This window comes from Lampris incognitus, chromosome 18 (genome assembly GCF_029633865.1).
Source record: "Lampris incognitus isolate fLamInc1 chromosome 18, fLamInc1.hap2, whole genome shotgun sequence".
Taxonomy (NCBI): Eukaryota; Metazoa; Chordata; class Actinopteri; order Lampriformes; family Lampridae; genus Lampris; species Lampris incognitus.
The window spans coordinates 23,435,488-23,458,667 of record NC_079228.1 but is presented as its reverse complement, the minus strand read 5'-3'; the positions used below and the strand labels follow the sequence as shown (position 1 = coordinate 23,458,667).

The 23,180-nt window shown below is 44.8% G+C and overlaps 1 protein-coding gene across 1 annotated transcript in view; it reads right to left on the bottom strand.

The window, feature by feature from the left end:
• Nucleotides 1-120: 120 nt before the first annotated feature.
• The window catches only part of eppk1 (epiplakin 1), a 36,955-nt gene continuing 13,895 nt past the window's right edge, over nt 121-23,180 (bottom strand). Inside the window, exon 2 of the mRNA XM_056297862.1 lies at nt 121-20,032. Within this exon, the coding sequence (XP_056153837.1) occupies nt 529-20,016 (19,488 nt within the window). The 5' untranslated portion in view covers nt 20,017-20,032 and the 3' untranslated portion in view covers nt 121-528. The remainder of the gene's footprint in view (nt 20,033-23,180) is intronic.

Below are 23,180 nucleotides of genomic sequence, written 5' to 3'. Positions count from 1 at the left end.
GTGTGTTGGGGTCAAAAAAGACTGGCAATTTGGGCCTCAAGGAGTCAAATTCCATGATACTTGATAATGAGGTCCTTTTTCAAGGCCTGGAATGAAGAAATTGTGTTTCCTATGTACTGATCTTTGTATCCAGTCAGTGCTTTTTTGTGTCTCAAGGAGTGCAATTCCATGATCCTTTTTTCAAGACCATCAATCATTTTGGACATCAGCAGTAACATCCTTCCTGATTCCATACAAGTTTTTGGACTCACTTGTCTTTGTAATTGTGGTGGCTATGGTAGTTGCTGTGCCGCTGACTGACTTTGTTTCTGGTAGCTGATGTTTTTTTTTAAGATTATTTTTGGCATTTTCCATTTTTATTTAAAAGTGATAGTCAGGAGAGAGACAGGAAAGTCAAGGGAAAGAGAGGTAATGACATGCAGGAAAGGGTCCGAGCAGGATTCGAACCCAGAATGCTTCGGTAAAAATTGAGCCGTATGTTGTACGTACACTACCAGGTAATCCACCAGGGTGCCCCTGGTATGTGGTTTATGAAGGTGTTGAGGTTTCTCGGGTTTGCTGTTGAATGATTGTTAGTGTAATCTCCAAGAAACGTTCAACAGTGATAGAACCTGACTTGAACTGCTGCACAAGCTCTCTCCTCTGGTCCTCTGTGATGTATTTGGAATAAAGAAGTTCCCAAAGAGACACAGTCTGCCCTCGATATTTACCACCTGCTGTGGTTGTTGTTTTAGATTTCAGGAGGAGTTTTGTGGCCTCATCAACAAAGAAGTAAAACTCTCCCTTCTTTACAATGACGAGTAAACTGAGGCCTGTGATAGGATCTGTTACACACCTCTCCTGCAACTGGAGATAGGTGAGGTTCTCCTGTGTGTTGGGGTCAAAAAAGCCCTTGGTGTCATCGTCAGGGTCGGACAGGATCTGGTTCATTTCCACATCAAAGTACCCTCTCTGGTATGCCACCTCTACAGGTACTCGATGGCTATGCACTGGGTCGATGATGCCCCCAGTAGCAATCTGTGCCTCAAGGAGGCGAATTCCATGATCTTTGACAATGAGGTCCTTGTTCAAAGCGTGGAACAAAGAAATGGTGTTTCCTGTGTAAGGATCTTTGTATCCGGTCACTGCTCTTTCGGCTGAGAGCAGCTTGTTTTGCCACTCACTGCCTACCACACCTTGAGCTACAGCCTCTACGACTGAGAGTTTTTTGTTGTTGACAGGATCTATGACAAAGCCAGTGGCAGCTTGTGCCTCCAGCAGAACTAGAGAGGTTCCAGGGGTTAGAAGACCTTTGGACTTGGCTGTATAGATGCTCATTGTCTCCTTGGTGGACTGGAGATACACCCCTGCTATGCTGTTGGTCCCCTCCAGGTACTTGCGCACTGAGTCCATCTCACTTACTTCTGTCACTGTGACTATTCCAGCTCTCAGGTCTTTGTAGAGACCCTGATCAATAATTTTGGACTCAAGCAGTTCATCAGCAGTGACATCTTTCCTGATTCCATGGAAGCTTATGGACTCACTTGTCTCTGTAATTTTGGTGGTGATGGTAGTTTTTGTTGTGCTGCTGTCTGACTTTGCTTCTGGTAGCTGGCATGTAGTTTTGAAAGTTGTTGAGGTTTCTCGGGTTTGCTGTCGAATGATTGTCAGTGTAATCTCCAAGAAACGTTCAACAGTGATAGATCCTGACTTGAACTGCTGCACAAGCTCTCTCCTCTTGTCCTCTGTGATGTATTTGGAATAAAGAAGTTCCCAAAGAGACACAGTCTGCCCTCGATATTTACCACCTGCTGTGGTTGTTGTTTTAGATTTCAGGAGGAGTTTTGTGGCCTCATCAACAAAGAAGTAAAACTCTCCCTTCTTTACAATGACGAGTAAACTGAGGCCTGTGATAGGATCTGTTACACACCTCTCCTGCAACTGGAGATAGGTGAGGTTCTCCTGTGTGTTGGGGTCAAAAAAGCCCTTGGTGTCATCGTCAGGGTCGGACAGGATCTGGTTCATTTCCACATCAAAGTACCCTCTCTGGTATGCCACCTCTACAGGCACTCGATGGCTATGCACTGGGTCGATGATGCCCCCAGTAGCAATTTGTGCCTCAAGGAGGCGAATTCCATGATCTTTGACAATGAGGTCCTTGTTCAAAGCCTGGAACAAAGAAATAGTGTTTCCTGTGTAAGGATCTTTGTATCCGGTCACTGCTCTTTCGGCTGAGAGCAGCTTGTTTTGCCACTCACTGCCTACCACACCTTGAGCTACAGCCTCTACGACTGAGAGTTTTTTGTTGTTGACAGGATCTATGACAAAGCCAGTGGCAGCTTGTGCCTCCAGCAGAACTAGAGAGGTTCCAGGGGTTAGAAGACCTTTGGACTTGGCTGTATAGATGCTCATTGTCTCCTTGGTGGACTGGAGATACACCCCTGCTATGCTGTTGGTCCCCTCCAGGTACTTGCGCACTGAGTCCATCTCACTTACTTCTGTCACTGTGACTATTCCAGCACTCAGGTCTTTGTAGAGACCCTGATCAATAATTTTGGACTCAAGCAGTTCATCAGCAGTGACATCTTTCCTGATTCCATGGAAGCGTGTGGACTCACTTGTCTCTGTAATTTTGGTGGTGATGGTAGTTTTTGTTGTGCTGCTGTCTGACTTTGCTTCTGGTAGCTGGCATGTAGTTTTGAAAGTTGTTGAGGTTTCTCGGGTTTGCTGTTGAATGATTGTCAGTGTAATCTCCAAGAAACGTTCAGCAGTGATAGATCCTGACTTGAACTGCTGCACAAGCTCTCTCCTCTTGTCCTCTGTGATGTATTTGGAATAAATAAGTTCCCAAAGAGACACAGTCTGCCCTCGATATTTACCACCTGCTGTGGTTGTTGTTTTAGATTTCAGGAGGAGTTTTGTGGCCTCATCAACAAAGAAGTAAAACTCTCCCTTCTTTACAATGACGAGTAAACTGAGGCCTGTGATAGGATCTGTTACACACCTCTCCTGCAACTGGAGATAGGTGAGGTTCTCCTGTGTGTTGGGGTCAAAAAAGCCCTTGGTGTCATCGTCAGGGTCGGACAGGATCTGGTTCATTTCCACATCAAAGTACCCTCTCTGGTATGCCACCTCTACAGGCACTCGATGGCTATGCACTGGGTCGATGATGCCCCCAGTAGCAATTTGTGCCTCAAGGAGGCGAATTCCATGATCTTTGACAATGAGGTCCTTGTTTAAAGCCTGGAACAAAGAAATGGTGTTTCCTGTGTAAGGATCTTTGTATCCGGTCACTGCTCTTTCGGCTGAGAGCAGCTTGTTTTGCCACTCACTGCCTACCACACCTTGAGCTACAGCCTCTACGACTGAGAGTTTTTTGTTGTTGACAGGATCTATGACAAAGCCAGTGGCAGCTTGTGCCTCCAGCAGAACTAGAGAGGTTCCAGGGGTTAGAAGACCTTTGGACTTGGCTGTATAGATGCTCATTGTCTCCTTGGTGGACTGGAGATACACCCCTGCTATGCTGTTGGTCCCCTCCAGGTACTTGCGCACTGAGTCCATCTCACTTACTTCTGTCACTGTGACTATTCCATCACTCAGGTCTTTGTAGAGACCCTGATCAATAATTTTGGACTCAAGCAGTTCATCAGCAGTGACATCTTTCCTGATTCCATGGAAGCTTGTGGACTCACTTGTCTCTGTAATTTTGGTGGTAATGGTAGTTTTTGTTGTGCTGCTGTCTGACTTTGCTTCTGGTAGCTGGCATGTAGTTTTGAAAGTTGTTGAGGTTTCTCGGGTTTGCTGTCGAATGATTGCCAGTGTAATCTCCAAGAAACGTTCAACAGTGATAGATCCTGACTTGAACTGCTGCACAAGCTCTCTCCTCTTGTCCTCTGTGATGTATTTGGAATAAAGAAGTTCCCAAAGAGACACAGTCTGCCCTCGATATTTACCACCTGCTGTGGTTGTTGTTTTAGATTTCAGGAGGAGTTTTGTGGCCTCATCAACAAAGAAGTAAAACTCTCCCTTCTTTACAATGACGAGTAAACTGAGGCCTGTGATAGGATCTGTTACACACCTCTCCTGCAACTGCAGATAGGTGAGGTTCTCCTGTGTGTTGGGGTCAAAAAAGCCCTTGGTGTCATCGTCAGGGTCGGACAGGATCTGGTTCATTTCCACATCAAAGTACCCTCTCTGGTATGCCACCTCTACAGGCACTCGATGGCTATGCACTGGGTCGATGATGCCCCCAGTAGCAATTTGAGCCTCAAGGAGGCGAATTCCATGATCTTTGACAATGAGGTCCTTGTTCAAAGCCTGGAACAAAGAAATGGTTTTTCCTGTGTAAGGATCTTTGTATCCGGTCACTGCTCTTTCGGCTGAGAGCAGCTTGTTTTGCCACTCACTGCCTACCACACCTTGAGCTACAGCCTCTACGACTGAGAGTTTTTTGTTGTTGACAGGATCTATGACAAAGCCAGTGGCAGCTTGTGCCTCCAGCAGAACTAGAGAGGTGCCAGGGGTTAGAAGACCTTTGGACTTGGCTGTATAGATGCTCATTGTCTCCTTGGAGGACTGGAGATACACCCCTGCTATGCTGTTGGTCCCCTCCAGGTACTTGCGCACTGAGTCCATCTCACTTACTTCTGTCACTGTGACTATTCCAGCGCTCAGGTCTTTGTAGAGACCCTGATCAATAATTTTGGACTCAAGCAGTTCATCAGCAGTGACATCTTTCCTGATTCCATGGAAGCTTGTGGACTCACTTGTCTCTGTAATTTTGGTGGTGATGGTAGTTTTTGTTGTGCTGCTGTCTGACTTTGCTTCTGGTAGCTGGCATGTAGTTTTGAAAGTTGTTGAGGTTTCTCGGGTTTGCTGTTGAATGATTGTCAGTGTAATCTCCAAGAAACGTTCAACAGTGATAGATCCTGACTTGAACTGCTGCACAAGCTCTCTCCTCTTGTCCTCTGTGATGTATTTGGAATAAATAAGTTCCCAAAGAGACACAGTCTGCCCTCGATATTTACCACCTGCTGTGGTTGTTGTTTTAGATTTCAGGAGGAGTTTTGTGGCCTCATCAACAAAGAAGTAAAACTCTCCCTTCTTTACAATGACGAGTAAACTGAGGCCTGTGATAGGATCTGTTACACACCTCTCCTGCAACTGGAGATAGGTGAGGTTCTCCTGTGTGTTGGGGTCAAAAAAGCCCTTGGTGTCATCGTCAGGGTCGGACAGGATCTGGTTCATTTCCACATCAAAGTACCCTCTCTGGTATGCCACCTCTACAGGCACTCGATGGCTATGCACTGGGTCGATGATGCCCCCAGTAGCAATTTGAGCCTCAAGGAGGCGAATTCCATGATCTTTGACAATGAGGTCCTTGTTCAAAGCCTGGAACAAAGAAATGGTGTTTCCTGTGTAAGGATCTTTGTATCCGGTCACTGCTCTTTCGGCTGAGAGCAGCTTGTTTTGCCACTCACTGCCTACCACACCTTGAGCTACAGCCTCTACGACTGAGAGTTTTTTGTTGTTGACAGGATCTATGACAAAGCCAGTGGCAGCTTGTGCCTCCAGCAGAACTAGAGAGGTGCCAGGGGTTAGAAGACCTTTGGACTTGGCTGTATAGATGCTCATTGTCTCCTTGGAGGACTGGAGATACACCCCTGCTATGCTGTTGGTCCCCTCCAGGTACTTGCGCACTGAGTCCATCTCACTTACTTCTGTCACTGTGACTATTCCAGCGCTCAGGTCTTTGTAGAGACCCTGATCAATAATTTTGGACTCAAGCAGTTCATCAGCAGTGACATCTTTCCTGATTCCATGGAAGCTTGTGGACTCACTTGTCTCTGTAATTTTGGTGGTGATGGTAGTTTTTGTTGTGCTGCTGTCTGACTTTGCTTCTGGTAGCTGGCATGTAGTTTTGAAAGTTGTTGAGGTTTCTCGGGTTTGCTGTTGAATGATTGTCAGTGTAATCTCCAAGAAACGTTCAACAGTGATAGATCCTGACTTGAACTGCTGCACAAGCTCTCTCCTCTTGTCCTCTGTGATGTATTTGGAATAAAGAAGTTCCCAAAGAGACACAGTCTGCCCTCGATATTTACCACCTGCTGTGGTTGTTGTTTTAGATTTCAGGAGGAGTTTTGTGGCCTCATCAACAAAGAAGTAAAACTCTCCCTTCTTTACAATGACGAGTAAACTGAGGCCTGTGATAGGATCTGTTACACACCTCTCCTGCAACTGGAGATAGGTGAGGTTCTCCTGTGTGTTGGGGTCAAAAAAGCCCTTGGTGTCATCGTCAGGGTCGGACAGGATCTGGTTCATTTCCACATCAAAGTACCCTCTCTGGTATGCCACCTCTACAGGCACTCGATGGCTATGCACTGGGTCGATGATGCCCCCAGTAGCAATTTGAGCCTCAAGGAGGCGAATTCCATGATCTTTGACAATGAGGTCCTTGTTCAAAGCCTGGAACAAAGAAATGGTGTTTCCTGTGTAAGGATCTTTGTATCCGGTCACTGCTCTTTCGGCTGAGAGCAGCTTGTTTTGCCACTCACTGCCTACCACACCTTGAGCTACAGCCTCTAAGACTGAGAGTTTTTTGTTGTTGACAGGATCTATGACAAAGCCAGTGGCAGCTTGTGCCTCCAGCAGAACTAGAGAGGTGCCAGGGGTTAGAAGACCTTTGGACTTGGCTGTATAGATGCTCATTGTCTCCTTGGAGGACTGGAGATACACCCCTGCTATGCTGTTGGTCCCCTCCAGGTACTTGCGCACTGAGTCCATCTCACTTACTTCTGTCACTGTGACTATTCCAGCGCTCAGGTCTTTGTAGAGACCCTGATCAATAATTTTGGACTCAAGCAGTTCATCAGCAGTGACATCTTTCCTGATTCCATGGAAGCTTGTGGACTCACTTGTCTCTGTAATTTTGGTGGTGATGGTAGTTTTTGTTGTGCTGCTGTCTGACTTTGCTTCTGGTAGCTGGCATGTAGTTTTGAAAGTTGTTGAGGTTTCTCGGGTTTGCTGTCGAATGATTGTCAGTGTAATCTCCAAGAAACGTTCAACAGTGATAGATCCTGACTTGAACTGCTGCACAAGCTCTCTCCTCTTGTCCTCTGTGATGTATTTGGAATAAATAAGTTCCCAAAGAGACACAGTCTGCCCTCGATATTTACCACCTGCTGTGGTTGTTGTTTTAGATTTCAGGAGGAGTTTTGTGGCCTCATCAACAAAGAAGTAAAACTCTCCCTTCTTTACAATGACGAGTAAACTGAGGCCTGTGACAGGATCTGTTACACACCTCTCCTGCAACTGGAGATAGGTGAGGTTCTCCTGTGTGTTGGGGTCAAAAAAGCCCTTGGTGTCATCGTCAGGGTCGGACAGGATCTGGTTCATTTCCACATCAAAGTACCCTCTCTGGTATGCCACCTCTACAGGCACTCGATGGCTATGCACTGGGTCGATGATGCCCCCAGTAGCAATTTGAGCCTCAAGGAGGCGAATTCCATGATCTTTGACAATGAGGTCCTTGTTCAAAGCCTGGAACAAAGAAATGGTGTTTCCTGTGTAAGGATCTTTGTATCCGGTCACTGCTCTTTCGGCTGAGAGCAGCTTGTTTTGCCACTCACTGCCTACCACACCTTGAGCTACAGCCTCTACGACTGAGAGTTTTTTGTTGTTGACAGGATCTATGACAAAGCCAGTGGCAGCTTGTGCCTCCAGCAGAACTAGAGAGGTGCCAGGGGTTAGAAGACCTTTGGACTTGGCTGTATAGATGCTCATTGTCTCTTTGGTGGACTGGAGATACACCCCTGCTATGCTGTTGGTCCCCTCCAGGTACTTGCGCACTGAGTCCATCTCACTTACTTCTGTCACTGTGACTATTCCAGCACTCAGGTCTTTGTAGAGACCCTGGTCTATAATTTTGGACTCAAGGAGTTCATCAGCAGTGACATCTTTCCTGATTCCATGGAAGCGTGTGGACTCACTTGTCTCTGTAATTTTGTCGGTGATGGTAGTTTTTGTTGTGCTGCTGTCTGACTTTGCTTCTGGTAGCTGGCATGTAGTTTTGAAAGTTGTTGAGGTTTCTCGGGTTTGCTGTTGAATGATTGTCAGTGTAATCTCCAAGAAACGTTCAACAGTGATAGATCCTGACTTGAACTGCTGCACAAGCTCTCTCCTCTGGTCCTCTGTGATGTATTTGGAATAAAGAAGTTCCCAAAGAGACACAGTCTGCCCTCGATATTTACCACCTGCTGTGGTTGTTGTTTTAGATTTCAGGAGGAGTTTTGTGGCCTCATCAACAAAGAAGTAAAACTCTCCCTTCTTTACAATGACGAGTAAACTGAGGCCTGTGATAGGATCTGTTACACACCTCTCCTGCAACTGGAGATAGGTGAGGTTCTCCTGTGTGTTGGGGTCAAAAAAGCCCTTGGTGTCATCGTCAGGGTCGGACAGGATCTGGTTCATTTCCACATCAAAGTACCCTCTCTGGTATGCCACCTCTACAGGCACTCGATGGCTATGCACTGGGTCGATGATGCCCCCAGTAGCAATTTGAGCCTCAAGGAGGCGAATTCCATGATCTTTGACAATGAGGTCCTTGTTCAAAGCCTGGAACAAAGAAATGGTGTTTCCTGTGTAAGGATCTTTGTATCCGGTCACTGCTCTTTCGGCTGAGAGCAGCTTGTTTTGCCACTCACTGCCTACCACACCTTGAGCTACAGCCTCTACGACTGAGAGTTTTTTGTTGTTGACAGGATCTATGACAAAGCCAGTGGCAGCTTGTGCCTCCAGCAGAACTAGAGAGGTGCCAGGGGTTAGAAGACCTTTGGACTTGGCTGTATAGATGCTCATTGTCTCCTTGGAGGACTGGAGATACACCCCTGCTATGCTGTTGGTCCCCTCCAGGTACTTGCGCACTGAGTCCATCTCACTTACTTCTGTCACTGTGACTATTCCAGCGCTCAGGTCTTTGTAGAGACCCTGATCAATAATTTTGGACTCAAGCAGTTCATCAGCAGTGACATCTTTCCTGATTCCATGGAAGCTTGTGGACTCACTTGTCTCTGTAATTTTGGTGGTGATGATAGTTTTTGTTGTGCTGCTGTCTGACTTTGCTTCTGGTAGCTGGCATGTAGTTTTGAAAGTTGTTGAGGTTTCTCGGGTTTGCTGTCGAATGATTGTCAGTGTAATCTCCAAGAAACGTTCAACAGTGATAGAACCTGACTTGAACTGCTGCACAAGCTCTCTCCTCTGGTCCTCTGTGATGTATTTGGAATAAAGAAGTTCCCAAAGAGACACAGTCTGCCCTCGATATTTACCACCTGCTGTGGTTGTTGTTTTAGATTTCAGGAGGAGTTTTGTGGCCTCATCAACAAAGAAGTAAAACTCTCCCTTCTTTACAATGACGAGTAAACTGAGGCCTGTGATAGGATCTGTTACACACCTCTCCTGCAACTGGAGATAGGTGAGGTTCTCCTGTGTGTTGGGGTCAAAAAAGCCCTTGGTGTCATCGTCAGGGTCGGACAGGATCTGGTTCATTTCCACATCAAAGTACCCTCTCTGGTATGCCACCTCTACAGGCACTCGATGGCTATGCACTGGGTCGATGATGCCCCCAGTAGCAATTTGAGCCTCAAGGAGGCGAATTCCATGATCTTTGACAATGAGGTCCTTGTTCAAAGCCTGGAACAAAGAAATGGTGTTTCCTGTGTAAGGATCTTTGTATCCGGTCACTGCTCTTTCGGCTGAGAGCAGCTTGTTTTGCCACTCACTGCCTACCACACCTTGAGCTACAGCCTCTACGACTGAGAGTTTTTTGTTGTTGACAGGATCTATGACAAAGCCAGTGGCAGCTTGTGCCTCCAGCAGAACTAGAGAGGTGCCAGGGGTTAGAAGACCTTTGGACTTGGCTGTATAGATGCTCATTGTCTCCTTGGTGGACTGGAGATACACCCCTGCTATGCTGTTGGTCCCCTCCAGGTACTTGCGCACTGAGTCCATCTCACTTACTTCTGTCACTGTGACTATTCCAGCACTCAGGTCTTTGTAGAGACCCTGGTCTATAATTTTGGACTCAAGGAGTTCATCAGCAGTGACATCTTTCCTGATTCCATGGAAGCGTGTGGACTCACTTGTCTCTGTAATTTTGGTGGTGATGGTAGTTTTTGTTGTGCTGCTGTCTGACTTTGCTTCTGGTAGCTGGCATGTAGTTTTGAAAGTTGTTGAGGTTTCTCGGGTTTGCTGTTGAATGATTGTCAGTGTAATCTCCAAGAAACGTTCAACAGTGATAGATCCTGACTTGAACTGCTGCACAAGCTCTCTCCTCTTGTCCTCTGTGATGTATTTGGAATAAATAAGTTCCCAAAGAGACACAGTCTGCCCTCGATATTTACCACCTGCTGTGGTTGTTGTTTTAGATTTCAGGAGGAGTTTTGTGGCCTCATCAACAAAGAAGTAAAACTCTCCCTTCTTTACAATGACGAGTAAACTGAGGCCTGTGATAGGATCTGTTACACACCTCTCCTGCAACTGGAGATAGGTGAGGTTCTCCTGTGTGTTGGGGTCAAAAAAGCCCTTGGTGTCATCGTCAGGGTCGGACAGGATCTGGTTCATTTCCACATCAAAGTACCCTCTCTGGTATGCCACCTCTACAGGCACTCGATGGCTATGCACTGGGTCGATGATGCCCCCAGTAGCAATTTGAGCCTCAAGGAGGCGAATTCCATGATCTTTGACAATGAGGTCCTTGTTCAAAGCCTGGAACAAAGAAATGGTGTTTCCTGTGTAAGGATCTTTGTATCCGGTCACTGCTCTTTCGGCTGAGAGCAGCTTGTTTTGCCACTCACTGCCTACCACACCTTGAGCTACAGCCTCTACGACTGAGAGTTTTTTGTTGTTGACAGGATCTATGACAAAGCCAGTGGCAGCTTGTGCCTCCAGCAGAACTAGAGAGGTGCCAGGGGTTAGAAGACCTTTGGACTTGGCTGTATAGATGCTCATTGTCTCCTTGGAGGACTGGAGATACACCCCTGCTATGCTGTTGGTCCCCTCCAGGTACTTGCGCACTGAGTCCATCTCACTTACTTCTGTCACTGTGACTATTCCAGCGCTCAGGTCTTTGTAGAGACCCTGATCAATTATTTTGGACTCAAGCAGTTCATCAGCAGTGACATCTTTCCTGATTCCATGGAAGCGTGTGGACTCACTTGTCTCTGTAATTTTGGTGGTGATGGTAGTTTTTGTTGTGCTGCTGTCTGACTTTGCTTCCGGTAGCTGGCATGTAGTTTTGAAAGTTGTTGAGGTTTCTCGGGTTTGCTGTTGAATGATTGTCAGTGTAATCTCCAAGAAACGTTCAACAGTGATAGATCCTGACTTGAACTGCTGCACAAGCTCTCTCCTCTTGTCCTCTGTGATGTACTTGGAATAAAGAAGTTCCCAAAGAGACACAGTCTGCCCTCGATATTTACCACCTGCTGTGGTTGTTGTTTTAGATTTCAGGAGGAGTTTTGTGGCCTCATCAACAAAGAAGTAAAACTCTCCCTTCTTTACAATGACGAGTAAACTGAGGCCTGTGATAGGATCTGTTACACACCTCTCCTGCAACTGGAGATAGGTGAGGTTCTCCTGTGTGTTGGGGTCAAAAAAGCCCTTGGTGTCATCGTCAGGGTCGGACAGGATCTGGTTCATTTCCACATCAAAGTACCCTCTCTGGTATGCCACCTCTACAGGCACTCGATGGCTATGCACTGGGTCGATGATGCCCCCAGTAGCAATTTGAGCCTCAAGGAGGCGAATTCCATGATCTTTGACAATGAGGTCCTTGTTCAAAGCCTGGAACAAAGAAATGGTGTTTCCTGTGTAAGGATCTTTGTATCCGGTCACTGCTCTTTCGGCTGAGAGCAGCTTGTTTTGCCACTCACTGCCTACCACACCTTGAGCTACAGCCTCTACGACTGAGAGTTTTTTGTTGTTGACAGGATCTATGACAAAGCCAGTGGCAGCTTGTGCCTCCAGCAGAACTAGAGAGGTGCCAGGGGTTAGAAGACCTTTGGACTTGGCTGTATAGATGCTCATTGTCTCCTTGGTGGACTGGAGATAAACCCCTGCTATGCTGTTGGTCCCCTCCAGGTACTTGCGCACTGAGTCCATCTCACTTACTTCTGTCACTGTGACTATTCCAGCACTCAGGTCTTTGTAGAGACCCTGATCAATAATTTTGGACTCAAGCAGTTCATCAGCAGTGACATCTTTCCTGATTCCATGGAAGCGTGTGGACTCACTTGTCTCTGTAATTTTGTCGGTGATGGTAGTTTTTGTTGTGCTGCTGTCTGACTTTGCTTCTGGTAGCTGGCATGTAGTTTTGAAAGTTGTTGAGGTTTCTCGGGTTTGCTGTTGAATGATTGTCAGTGTAATCTCCAAGAAACGTTCAACAGTGATAGAACCTGACTTGAACTGCTGCACAAGCTCTCTCCTCTTGTCCTCTGTGATGTATTTGGAATAAATAAGTTCCCAAAGAGACACAGTCTGCCCTCGATATTTACCACCTGCTGTGGTTGTTGTTTTAGATTTCAGGAGGAGTTTTGTGGCCTCATCAACAAAGAAGTAAAACTCTCCCTTCTTTACAATGACGAGTAAACTGAGGCCTGTGATAGGATCTGTTACACACCTCTCCTGCAACTGGAGATAGGTGAGGTTCTCCTGTGTGTTGGGGTCAAAAAAGCCCTTGGTGTCATCGTCAGGGTCGGACAGGATCTGGTTCATTTCCACATCAAAGTACCCTCTCTGGTATGCCACCTCTACAGGCACTCGATGGCTATGCACTGGGTCGATGATGCCCCCAGTAGCAATTTGAGCCTCAAGGAGGCGAATTCCATGATCTTTGACAATGAGGTCCTTGTTCAAAGCCTGGAACAAAGAAATGGTGTTTCCTGTGTAAGGATCTTTGTATCCGGTCACTGCTCTTTCGGCTGAGAGCAGCTTGTTTTGCCACTCACTGCCTACCACACCTTGAGCTACAGCCTCTAAGACTGAGAGTTTTTTGTTGTTGACAGGATCTATGACAAAGCCAGTGGCAGCTTGTGCCTCCAGCAGAACTAGAGAGGTGCCAGGGGTTAGAAGACCTTTGGACATGGCTGTATAGATGCTCATTGTCTCCTTGGTGGACTGGAGATACACCCCTGCTATGCTGTTGGTCCCCTCCAGGTACTTGCGCACTGAGTCCATCTCACTTACTTCTGTCACTGTGACTATTCCAGCACTCAGGTCTTTGTAGAGACCCTGGTCTATAATTTTGGACTCAAGGAGTTCATCAGCAGTGACATCTTTCCTGATTCCATGGAAGCGTGTGGACTCACTTGTCTCTGTAATTTTGGTGGTGATGGTAGTTTTTGTTGTGCTGCTGTCTGACTTTGCTTCTGGTAGCTGGCATGTAGTTTTGAAAGTTGTTGAGGTTTCTCGGGTTTGCTGTTGAATGATTGTCAGTGTAATCTCCAAGAAACGTTCAACAGTGATGGATCCTGACTTGAACTGCTGCACAAGCTCTCTCCTCTTGTCCTCTGTGATGTATTTGGAATAAATAAGTTCCCAAAGAGACACAGTCTGCCCTCGATATTTACCACCTGCTGTGGTTGTTGTTTTAGATTTCAGGAGGAGTTTTGTGGCCTCATCAACAAAGAAGTAAAACTCTCCCTTCTTTACAATGACGAGTAAACTGAGGCCTGTGATAGGATCTGTTACACACCTCTCCTGCAACTGGAGATAGGTGAGGTTCTCCTGTGTGTTGGGGTCAAAAAAGCCCTTGGTGTCATCGTCAGGGTCGGACAGGATCTGGTTCATTTCCACATCAAAGTACCCTCTCTGGTATGCCACCTCTACAGGCACTCGATGGCTATGCACTGGGTCGATGATGCCCCCAGTAGCAATTTGAGCCTCAAGGAGGCGAATTCCATGATCTTTGACAATGAGGTCCTTGTTCAAAGCCTGGAACAAAGAAATGGTGTTTCCTGTGTAAGGATCTTTGTATCCGGTCACTGCTCTTTCGGCTGAGAGCAGCTTGTTTTGCCACTCACTGCCTACCACACCTTGAGCTACAGCCTCTACGACTGAGAGTTTTTTGTTGTTGACAGGATCTATGACAAAGCCAGTGGCAGCTTGTGCCTCCAGCAGAACTAGAGAGGTGCCAGGGGTTAGAAGACCTTTGGACTTGGCTGTATAGATGCTCATTGTCTCCTTGGAGGACTGGAGATACACCCCTGCTATGCTGTTGGTCCCCTCCAGGTACTTGCGCACTGAGTCCATCTCACTTACTTCTGTCACTGTGACTATTCCAGCGCTCAGGTCTTTGTAGAGACCCTGATCAATTATTTTGGACTCAAGCAGTTCATCAGCAGTGACATCTTTCCTGATTCCATGGAAGCGTGTGGACTCACTTGTCTCTGTAATTTTGGTGGTGATGGTAGTTTTTGTTGTGCTGCTGTCTGACTTTGCTTCTGGTAGCTGGCATGTAGTTTTGAAAGTTGTTGAGGTTTCTCGGGTTTGCTGTTGAATGATTGTCAGTGTAATCTCCAAGAAACGTTCAACAGTGATGGATCCTGACTTGAACTGCTGCACAAGCTCTCTCCTCTTGTCCTCTGTGATGTATTTGGAATAAATAAGTTCCCAAAGAGACACAGTCTGCCCTCGATATTTACCACCTGCTGTGGTTGTTGTTATAGATTTCAGGAGGAGTTTTGTGGCCTCATCAACAAAGAAGTAAAACTCTCCCTTCTTTACAATGACGAGTAAACTGAGGCCTGTGATAGGATCTGTTACACACCTCTCCTGCAACTGGAGATAGGTGAGGTTCTCCTGTGTGTTGGGGTCAAAAAAGCCCTTGGTGTCATCGTCAGGGTCGGACAGGATCTGGTTCATTTCCACATCAAAGTACCCTCTCTGGTATGCCACCTCTACAGGCACTCGATGGCTATGCACTGGGTCGATGATGCCCCCAGTAGCAATTTGAGCCTCAAGGAGGCGAATTCCATGATCTTTGACAATGAGATCCTTGTTCAATGCCTGGAACAAAGAAATGGTGTTTCCTGTGTAAGGATCTTTGTATCCAGTCACTGCTCTTTCGGCTGAGAGCAGCTTTTTTTTCCACTCACCGCCAACCACACCTTGAGCTATAGCTTCTTCCACTGAGAGTTTCTTATTGTTGACAGGATCTATGACAAAGCCGGTGGCAGCTTGTGCCTCCAGCAGAACTAGAGAGGTGCCAGGGGTTAGGAGACCTTTGGTCTTGGCCTCATAGATGCTCATGACTTTTTTTGTTGACTGAAGTCGTACACCTGCTATAGAGTTTGTGGCTCCAAGATATTTTTGAATGGATTGCATTTTGTTCACATTATCTTCAGTTAAGTCCCCCTGGATAATTTGTGTGAAGAGGTCCTTTGAGATAATTTTAGACTCATACAATTCACTTGCCGAGACTTGTTTTCTCAGTCCCTTGAACTTCCTTTCTTTAGATGTCATCTCAGTAATGATCACAGTGATGATTTCAATTATTTCCTCTATTTTCATGGCTCCTGTCTTGTATTGGTGAAAAAGTTGTTCCCTCTTTTGCTCTGAAATGTATTCCGAGAGCAAAATCTCCCAAAGTGTCACCTCTTTTCCTTGAAATTTCCCTGCATTGATGGTGACAACTTTGTTTTTGAATTTGAACTCTGTTTGCTCATCCGTGTGAAAGACATTTGATCCATCCTCATAAAGGGGTAGTAGAAGAAGCCCAGTCTGAGAATCCTCCTCACACCGCTTCATCAGCTCAATGTAGCTGAGATTTTCTTTAGTGTTTGGGTCAAAGAATCCCTTAATGTCATCACTGGTGTCAGACAAAGTTTTATTCATTTCGTCATCAAAGTATCCCCTTTTCTTAGCAACGGTGACAGGAAGCCTGTGACTTTGAATGGGGTCAATAATCCCCCCTGTTGCTATCTGTGCCTGAAGAAGACGATTACCATAGCTTTTCTCGATGAGATTTTTATTCATGGCCTCAAACAGAGATATTGTTGCATCTGTGTATGGATCCACATAGCCAGTGACAGCTTGTTCAGCTGCGAGCAATTGCTCACGCACATCTGGTCCAACTACTTTTTCTCTTGCTGCTTCATTAACAGTGAAAAATTTGTTTTTTACAGGGTCAATGATGTATCCTGTTGCTACTTGAGCTTCAAGTAGAATAAGTGCATTGCCAGATGTCAACAGACCTTGTGTTTTTGCATTATAGATGCTCAAAACCTTCCTGGAAGGGTAAGTCAGAATTCCAGCAATGCTTCCACTTCCACTTAGGAATCTTCTCACAGATTCACATTGTGTCACCTCATCAAGGGTTTGTTTCCCTTCCTCCATACTCTTGAGTGTATTTAAATCAATAATTTCAGAATCCAGTAGTTGTTTTGCAGAGACTGGCTTTCTCAAGCCCATTGTTGTTTTGATGGTTTCACTCTGCTCTAGCTTTGTGATAGTGGAAATAACTAATGTGATTATCTTTTGTATGGTTATCTTCTTTGTCCTATATCTTTCAATTAAGTCAACTCTCTGATCATCTGTAAAGTATTCAGAATGAAGTAAGTCCCAGAGAGTAACAGATATTCCTGAATACCGACCCACAGACAGACTAACCTCTCTCTTTTCAAACTCCTGTTTTATCTCTGTATCTGTAAACATTTTCTTCTCTCTCCTTGTGGGTTTAGTCTTGTCATTCAGTGGCAAGAGAAACATACCTGTCTTCGTATCCTTTACGCATCGTCTCAACATTTCCATGTATGTCAGATTTTCTTGAGTCTTTGGGTCAAAAAATCCTTTGGTGTCATCACTGGGATCAGACAGAATCTGATTAAGTTCTGCATCAAAATAGCCCTCCCTGTATGCAACCTCAAGGGGTAAGTGGATGCTCTTCAAGTGGTCGATGATACCACCTGTGGCAATCTGAGCCTCAAGTAAACGGATGGCATGCTGCCGCATGATTAGGTCTTTTGTTAAGGCTTGGAAAAGAGAGATCTTATTGTTGGTGTATGGGTCTTTGTAACCAGTGACTGCCCTCTCTGCAGCAAGAAGTTTTTCATACATTTGAGGACTGATAACCTTTTCTTTCAGAGCCTGTTCCACAGTTAATCTTTTGTTCTTCACAGGATCAACAATGAATCCTGTAGCTGCTTGTGCCTCCAGGAGACAAAGGGCAGTACCAGGTGTTAATATACCCCTTTTCTGTGCTTCATAGATGCTTAGCTTTTCATCGGAAGGTTGGAGTATCACCCCAGCTACACAGCTTTTTCCTTGTAGATAGGTTCTGACACTGTCCATCTTTATCACATCAGTGCTTTTTAGCTTTCCATCTACCAAACCATTGTAGGTTTTTTCATCCAAAATCTGTAGCTTCAGAAGGTCCACAACAGAGACTTCTCCTCTCAGTCCCTTAAAATTCAGTACTGCTTGCTGTTTTATTGCTTTCATCTCAACAACCTCCAAAATGGTGTCAATGATTTGCTCTATTGTGATTCTACGTAACCTATAGAGCTTGAAAAACTCCTTTCTTTTGTCCTCAGATAGATACTCTGAGTTGATGAGGTCCCACAGTGTTGTGTGCTTACCACTGAATCGGCCGTACCTGACAGTGACTGTTGTAGCTCTGAATTTTTCTTTGATGTGCTCATCTATGTTGATTCTGATGACTTTATCTTTGAGTGGCAATAGACACAAGCCTGTACTGGGATCCGTGACACATCTTGCCATGAGCTGCAGGTATGTTAGGTTCTCATAAGTGTTGGGGTCAAAGAACCCTTTTGTGTCATCAGTTGGATCACTCAAGATTTGATTCATTTCTTTATTAAAGTACCCCCTGTCATAAGCCACATGGACAGGAATGCGATGGCTGTTCACAGGATCAATTATTCCACCTGTGGCAATTTGTGCCTCGAGCAGGCGAATTCCATGATCTTTTAGGATTAGGTCTTTCTGCATGGCTTGGAACAAAGAGAGTATTTTGTCATCATATGGATCTCTGTAACCAGTCACTGCTTTCTCTGCTGAACGCAACTTATTATATAGGTCAGGGCCAACAACCTTTGCCTTTACAGCCTCATCTACTGAAAACTTTCTGTTTCCAATAGGGTCAATTATGTATCCTGTTGCTGCCTGTGCCTCCAGCAGAATCAAAGCAGTTCCTGGCATCAGCTTTCCTTTCTGTCTGGCCTGGTAAATGGACATGATCTGAGAATCAGGAAGCAGAATCCCTGCTATGCTATCTTTCCCTTGCAGGTACACAGATACATTTTCATCCTCTACAACCTCCTTCACTGTTTTCTTTCCCTTTTCAAGCTCTTCCAAGACCTCCTTACTGATGATATCTGCTTCTACAAGTTTCTTTGCAGAGACAGTTTCTCTAATGCCTTCAAAGATAACCTTAGTTGTTTTCACTGACCTTTCTATGATTTCCAGAACTGATGTAATGACCAGCTTGATTGTGAGCTTCCCATCTTTGTACTTTTGAATGATGTCTTGTCTCTGGTGTTCATCAAAGTATTCTGACATCAGTAGTTCCCACAGAGATACTGTCATTCCCGTGTACTTTCCACATGACACTTTAACCTTCACTTCTTTGAAAGCCAGTTTAGTTTGGTAGTCGATAAAGTTGGAATTCAGCCTATCTGACTTTTCAAAGAGAGGGAGAAGACAGAGCCCAGTCGCTGGGTCAATCACACACCTCTCCATTAGTTGAAAATAGGTTAAATTTTCTTTTGTGTTTGGGTCGAAGAAGCCTTTAGTGTCATCTCCTGCGTCCTCTAGAGTGACATTCATTTCTTCATTAAAGTAGCCTCTCTTATAGGCTACTTCTACTGGAAGTCTGTGACTGTTGATTGGGTCTATTATCCCCCCTGTGGCGATTTGAGCCTCGAGTAAGCGGATTGCATGTTCTTTTACAATGAGATCCTTTGACAGTGCTTGAAAAAGAGATATGGTTTTACCTGAGTATGGGTCTTTGTATCCAGTTACTGCCCGTTCAGCAGAGAGTAGCTTTGCATGAGATTGTGGGCCAACAAGTTTGGTTTTGACGGCCTCCTCTACACTCATCTTTTTGTTTTTTACAGGATCAATCATGAATCCAGTTGCAGCTTGAGCTTCCAGTAAAACCAGTGCCGTGCCAGGCATCAATATCCCTTGCTTCATAGCTTGAAAGATGCTCATTCTCTGATTGGACGAGAGTAGTGCTACACCCGCGATACTCCCTTTGCCCTCCAAGTATTCTCTCACTGACTCCATCAGCATCACATCATGTGTTGTAGTATTACCTTTTTGCAAGTTGTCATATGTTTCTTTGTCAATAATCTTTGACTCCAAGAGTTCAGAGGATGAAACACCCCTTCGTAAGCCTTTGAAAGTGATGAAGATGGGCAGCAGTAGCAGACCTTTATCAGGCTCAAGGATACATTTCTCCAGGAGGCTGCGGTAGTTGAGATTTTCTTGAGAGTTTGGATTGTAGAAAACTCGGAGCTCCTCCATCTGGTCACAAAGCAAATCTTTTTCATAGTAGCCTTTCTCAATTGCTGATTCTGTTGAAATGTGTCTCTTCTCAATAGGGTCAAACAGGCCTTGTGTGGATATCTGTGCTTCCAGTAGCCTCATTCCATAATCCTTTGGAACCAAATCTTTTTGTATGGCTTGGAATATGGATATAGTTTGACTAGTATAGGGGTCTACATAACCACTGAGAGCTCTCTCTGCTGCGAGGAGTTTCTCTTTCATCTCAGGTCCAATTATTCCCTCTTTGACTGCATCTTCAATTGGAAGTTTTCGGTTGTTAATTGGATCAATGATTCCCTCAGTGGCAGCTTGTGCTTCAAGTAGCGCTAGTGCTGTTCCTGGCTTAAGTAGACGTTTTTTCATGGCTTGATAAATGGTAATCGTCTCCTTAGTCTTCTCCATAAATATCCCAGCCACAGGGCCATGAGCCTTTTTGTTGCCATTTTGCTTTGCATCTGTATCTTGAGTGATGGAATCCATTGTCACTTTTGAAGACCTGCAATTACAGATAACAGTCACTTAAATACTTACTCATTGAAGCAGTTATTTGCAGTTACTTATGAGTTTGAATATTGATTTTTTTTAAAAGTTGAATCAGAAATAGAAAATATATTCTACTTATATTTTAAGGGAAGTTATGATCATGTGGTTATGATTAATGAATTACAGATGCATTAATTTCCTGATATGTAGTTTACCATTATTACACACTCAAAAAAATTTTTTTTCACCGCTGCCTAGCCTATAGTTCACATTGTTATGTGTTCAAGGTTCTCGAGGCGTTCTATGAAAGAAAAACAGATATTTTTAAATGTAGTTAAAATTAAAACTGAAGAATCTAAAAACTCCTTTGAAATAGAAATGCTTTCTGAAGTATTAAATAAAGAAATACTATTTTTATGTATTATATATTTTTAGTCAAAATATAAAAATTAAAGGATCTAAATATCTCTGTTAAAGCACACAGTATATGGCATTTTTTTAAGTTATTTTGAGAAACACCTTGTTGCGGTTTCTTATTTTGTAGTGAGTAATAATAAATTCATCTAAGTGATTAAGCAAGCTCATATGGTCAACAGGCTGAGGTTCAAACAGGAAGTTCGATGTTTTCCATGCAGTTAGTTTTAATTTCCTGAAATTTTGACAAAATTGACAAAAGGAGTATGACTGTTCCAGTCATAATAATGAGAATTTGAGGAAATTGCTTGGTAATGCAACAGCACTAAATCTAGTCACAAATGAATAGTCGACACAAACCTTCAAGAAAGTTCTCCTTGGATGTTGGAACTAAAAAAAATTACTTTTCAATTCCAAGAAGTTCCTGGTATTATCTTGTACTTCAAGTAGCAAACTACTTGAAGTCCAAGATAATAACCGCACACTACCTTGAACTCTACTTTGTCACGTTATGCTTGTAAGATAAAGCAGACATTTCATGCTATGGCAATTCAGTAATACATTTAATCTGAGCACCTTATAATAGAAGAAAGCAGAAGAAAGGAGAAATACACTTTATTTTGTCATTGTAGGTTACCATGAAATTGTAAGTTACAATGAAATTTGTTCTCTGCATTTAACCCATCCTATTGTACAGGAGCAGTGGGCAGGTGCAGCGCCCGGGGACCAACTCCAGTTCTTTCCATTGCCTTGGTCAGGGGCACAGACAGGAATATTAATCCTAACATGCATGTCTTTTGATGGTGGGAGGAAATCAGAGCACCCAGAGGAAACCCACATAGACACGTGGAGAACATGCAAACTCCACACAGAAAGGACCTGGGACGGCCTGGGGTTCGAACCCAGGACCTTCTTACTGTGAGGCAACAGCACTAACCACTGGGCCACCGTGCTGCCCAAAAAGCAATCCTGAGATCTTTATTTCAGTTTCACTGATCAGCCAAAACATTAAAACCACCTGCGTAATATTTAGGTCCCCCTCGTGCCACCAAAACAGCTCCGACCCATCGAGATGTGACTCCACAAGACCTCTGAATGTGTCCTCTGGTAACTGGCACCAAAACATTAGCAGCAAATCCTTTAAGTCCTGTAAGTTGTGAGGTGGAGCCTCCAAAGATCGGACTTGTTTTGGAGCCTCCAAAGATCGGACTCCAAAGATCGGACTAGCACATCCCACAGATGTTCCATTGGATTGAGATCTGGAGAATTTGGAGACCAGGGCAACACCTTGAACTTATTGCCATGTTCCTTAAACCATCCCTGAACAATTTTTGCAGTGTGGCAGGGCGCATTATCCTGCTGAAAGAGGCCATTGCCATCAGGGAATACAGTTGCCATGAAGGGGTCAGTATGGGCACTCTGACTGCTCTGCGGCTACGCAGCCCCACACAGCAAGCTGTGATGCATTGTGTGTTCTGACACCTGTCTATCATAGCCAGCATGAACCTTTTCAGCAATTTGAGCTAGAATTCTGTGGGATCAGACCAGATGGGCTAGCCTTTGCTCCCCACACGCATCAATGAGCCTTGGGTGCCCATGTCACTGGTTCACTGGTTGTCCTTCCTTGGACCACTAGGTACTGACCAGTGTAGGTACTGACCACCACATGCTGGGGACACCCCACAAGACCTATCGTTTTGGAGATGCTCTGGCCCAATCATCTTAGCCATCACAATTTGGCTCTTGTCAAAGTCGCTCAGATCCTTCCGCTTGCCCATTTTTCCTGCTTCCAACACATCAACTTCAAGAACTGACTGGTCACTTGCTGCCTAATATATCCCACCTCTTGACAGACACCATTGTAATGAGATAATCAATGTTATTGACTTACCTGTCTGTGGTTTGGCTGATTGGTGTATATGGTATGTAGGTGTTTTACATGCTGGATGATATTGTTACCAATGGAAACACAGTCAGTGTTAAAATAATCACAAAAAAGGTGTGGAGAACTATTCAGCCATTAGAAACATGAAGTTGACTGAAGAATTAAATCAAGACTGTAGACTAGATATTAGAGATACCTAGAGCTATTAGAGATATTATAGCCTAATATCGTAGTTTCTCCATTACTTGTCCAAGATTGCATGAAAATACTATTTATCCACCAGCAAGCATCTAAAGAATATGCACACACATAAACATATTATTCTCTTTCCCTGTATTATGTCAAAAGTGAAAAAATATAACACTACCTTCTTACAGTACCACTACTACTTTCGGCTGCTCCCGTTAGGGGTTGCCACTGTGGATCATCCGTTTCCATCTCTTCCTGTCCTCTGCATCTTCCTCTGTCACACCAGCCACCCACATGTCCTCCCTCACCACATCCATAAACCTCCTCTTTGGCCTTCCTCTTTTCCTTTTCCCTGGCAGCTCCATCTTCAGCATCCTTCTCCCAATATACCTAATTCATAATCAATTCATAATAGTACATGCCTGTTTCGTGTGCCACGCACTCATCAGCTGCTAAGGTGGTTAAACAACAAAGAAGATACAGCCAATAAATACACCGCTGTCCCGCGCCATGCCCCTAGTTACAGTGCACAGCGACCAATGGAAGGATAGGAAACATTTGCGTCTCCCTGCCTGCCGCGCAGTGACTGCTGGGATAGGCTCCAGCATCCCCGTGACCCTGACAGCAGGATAAGCGGTTTAGATAATGGATGGATGGATAGACTACAGAAACA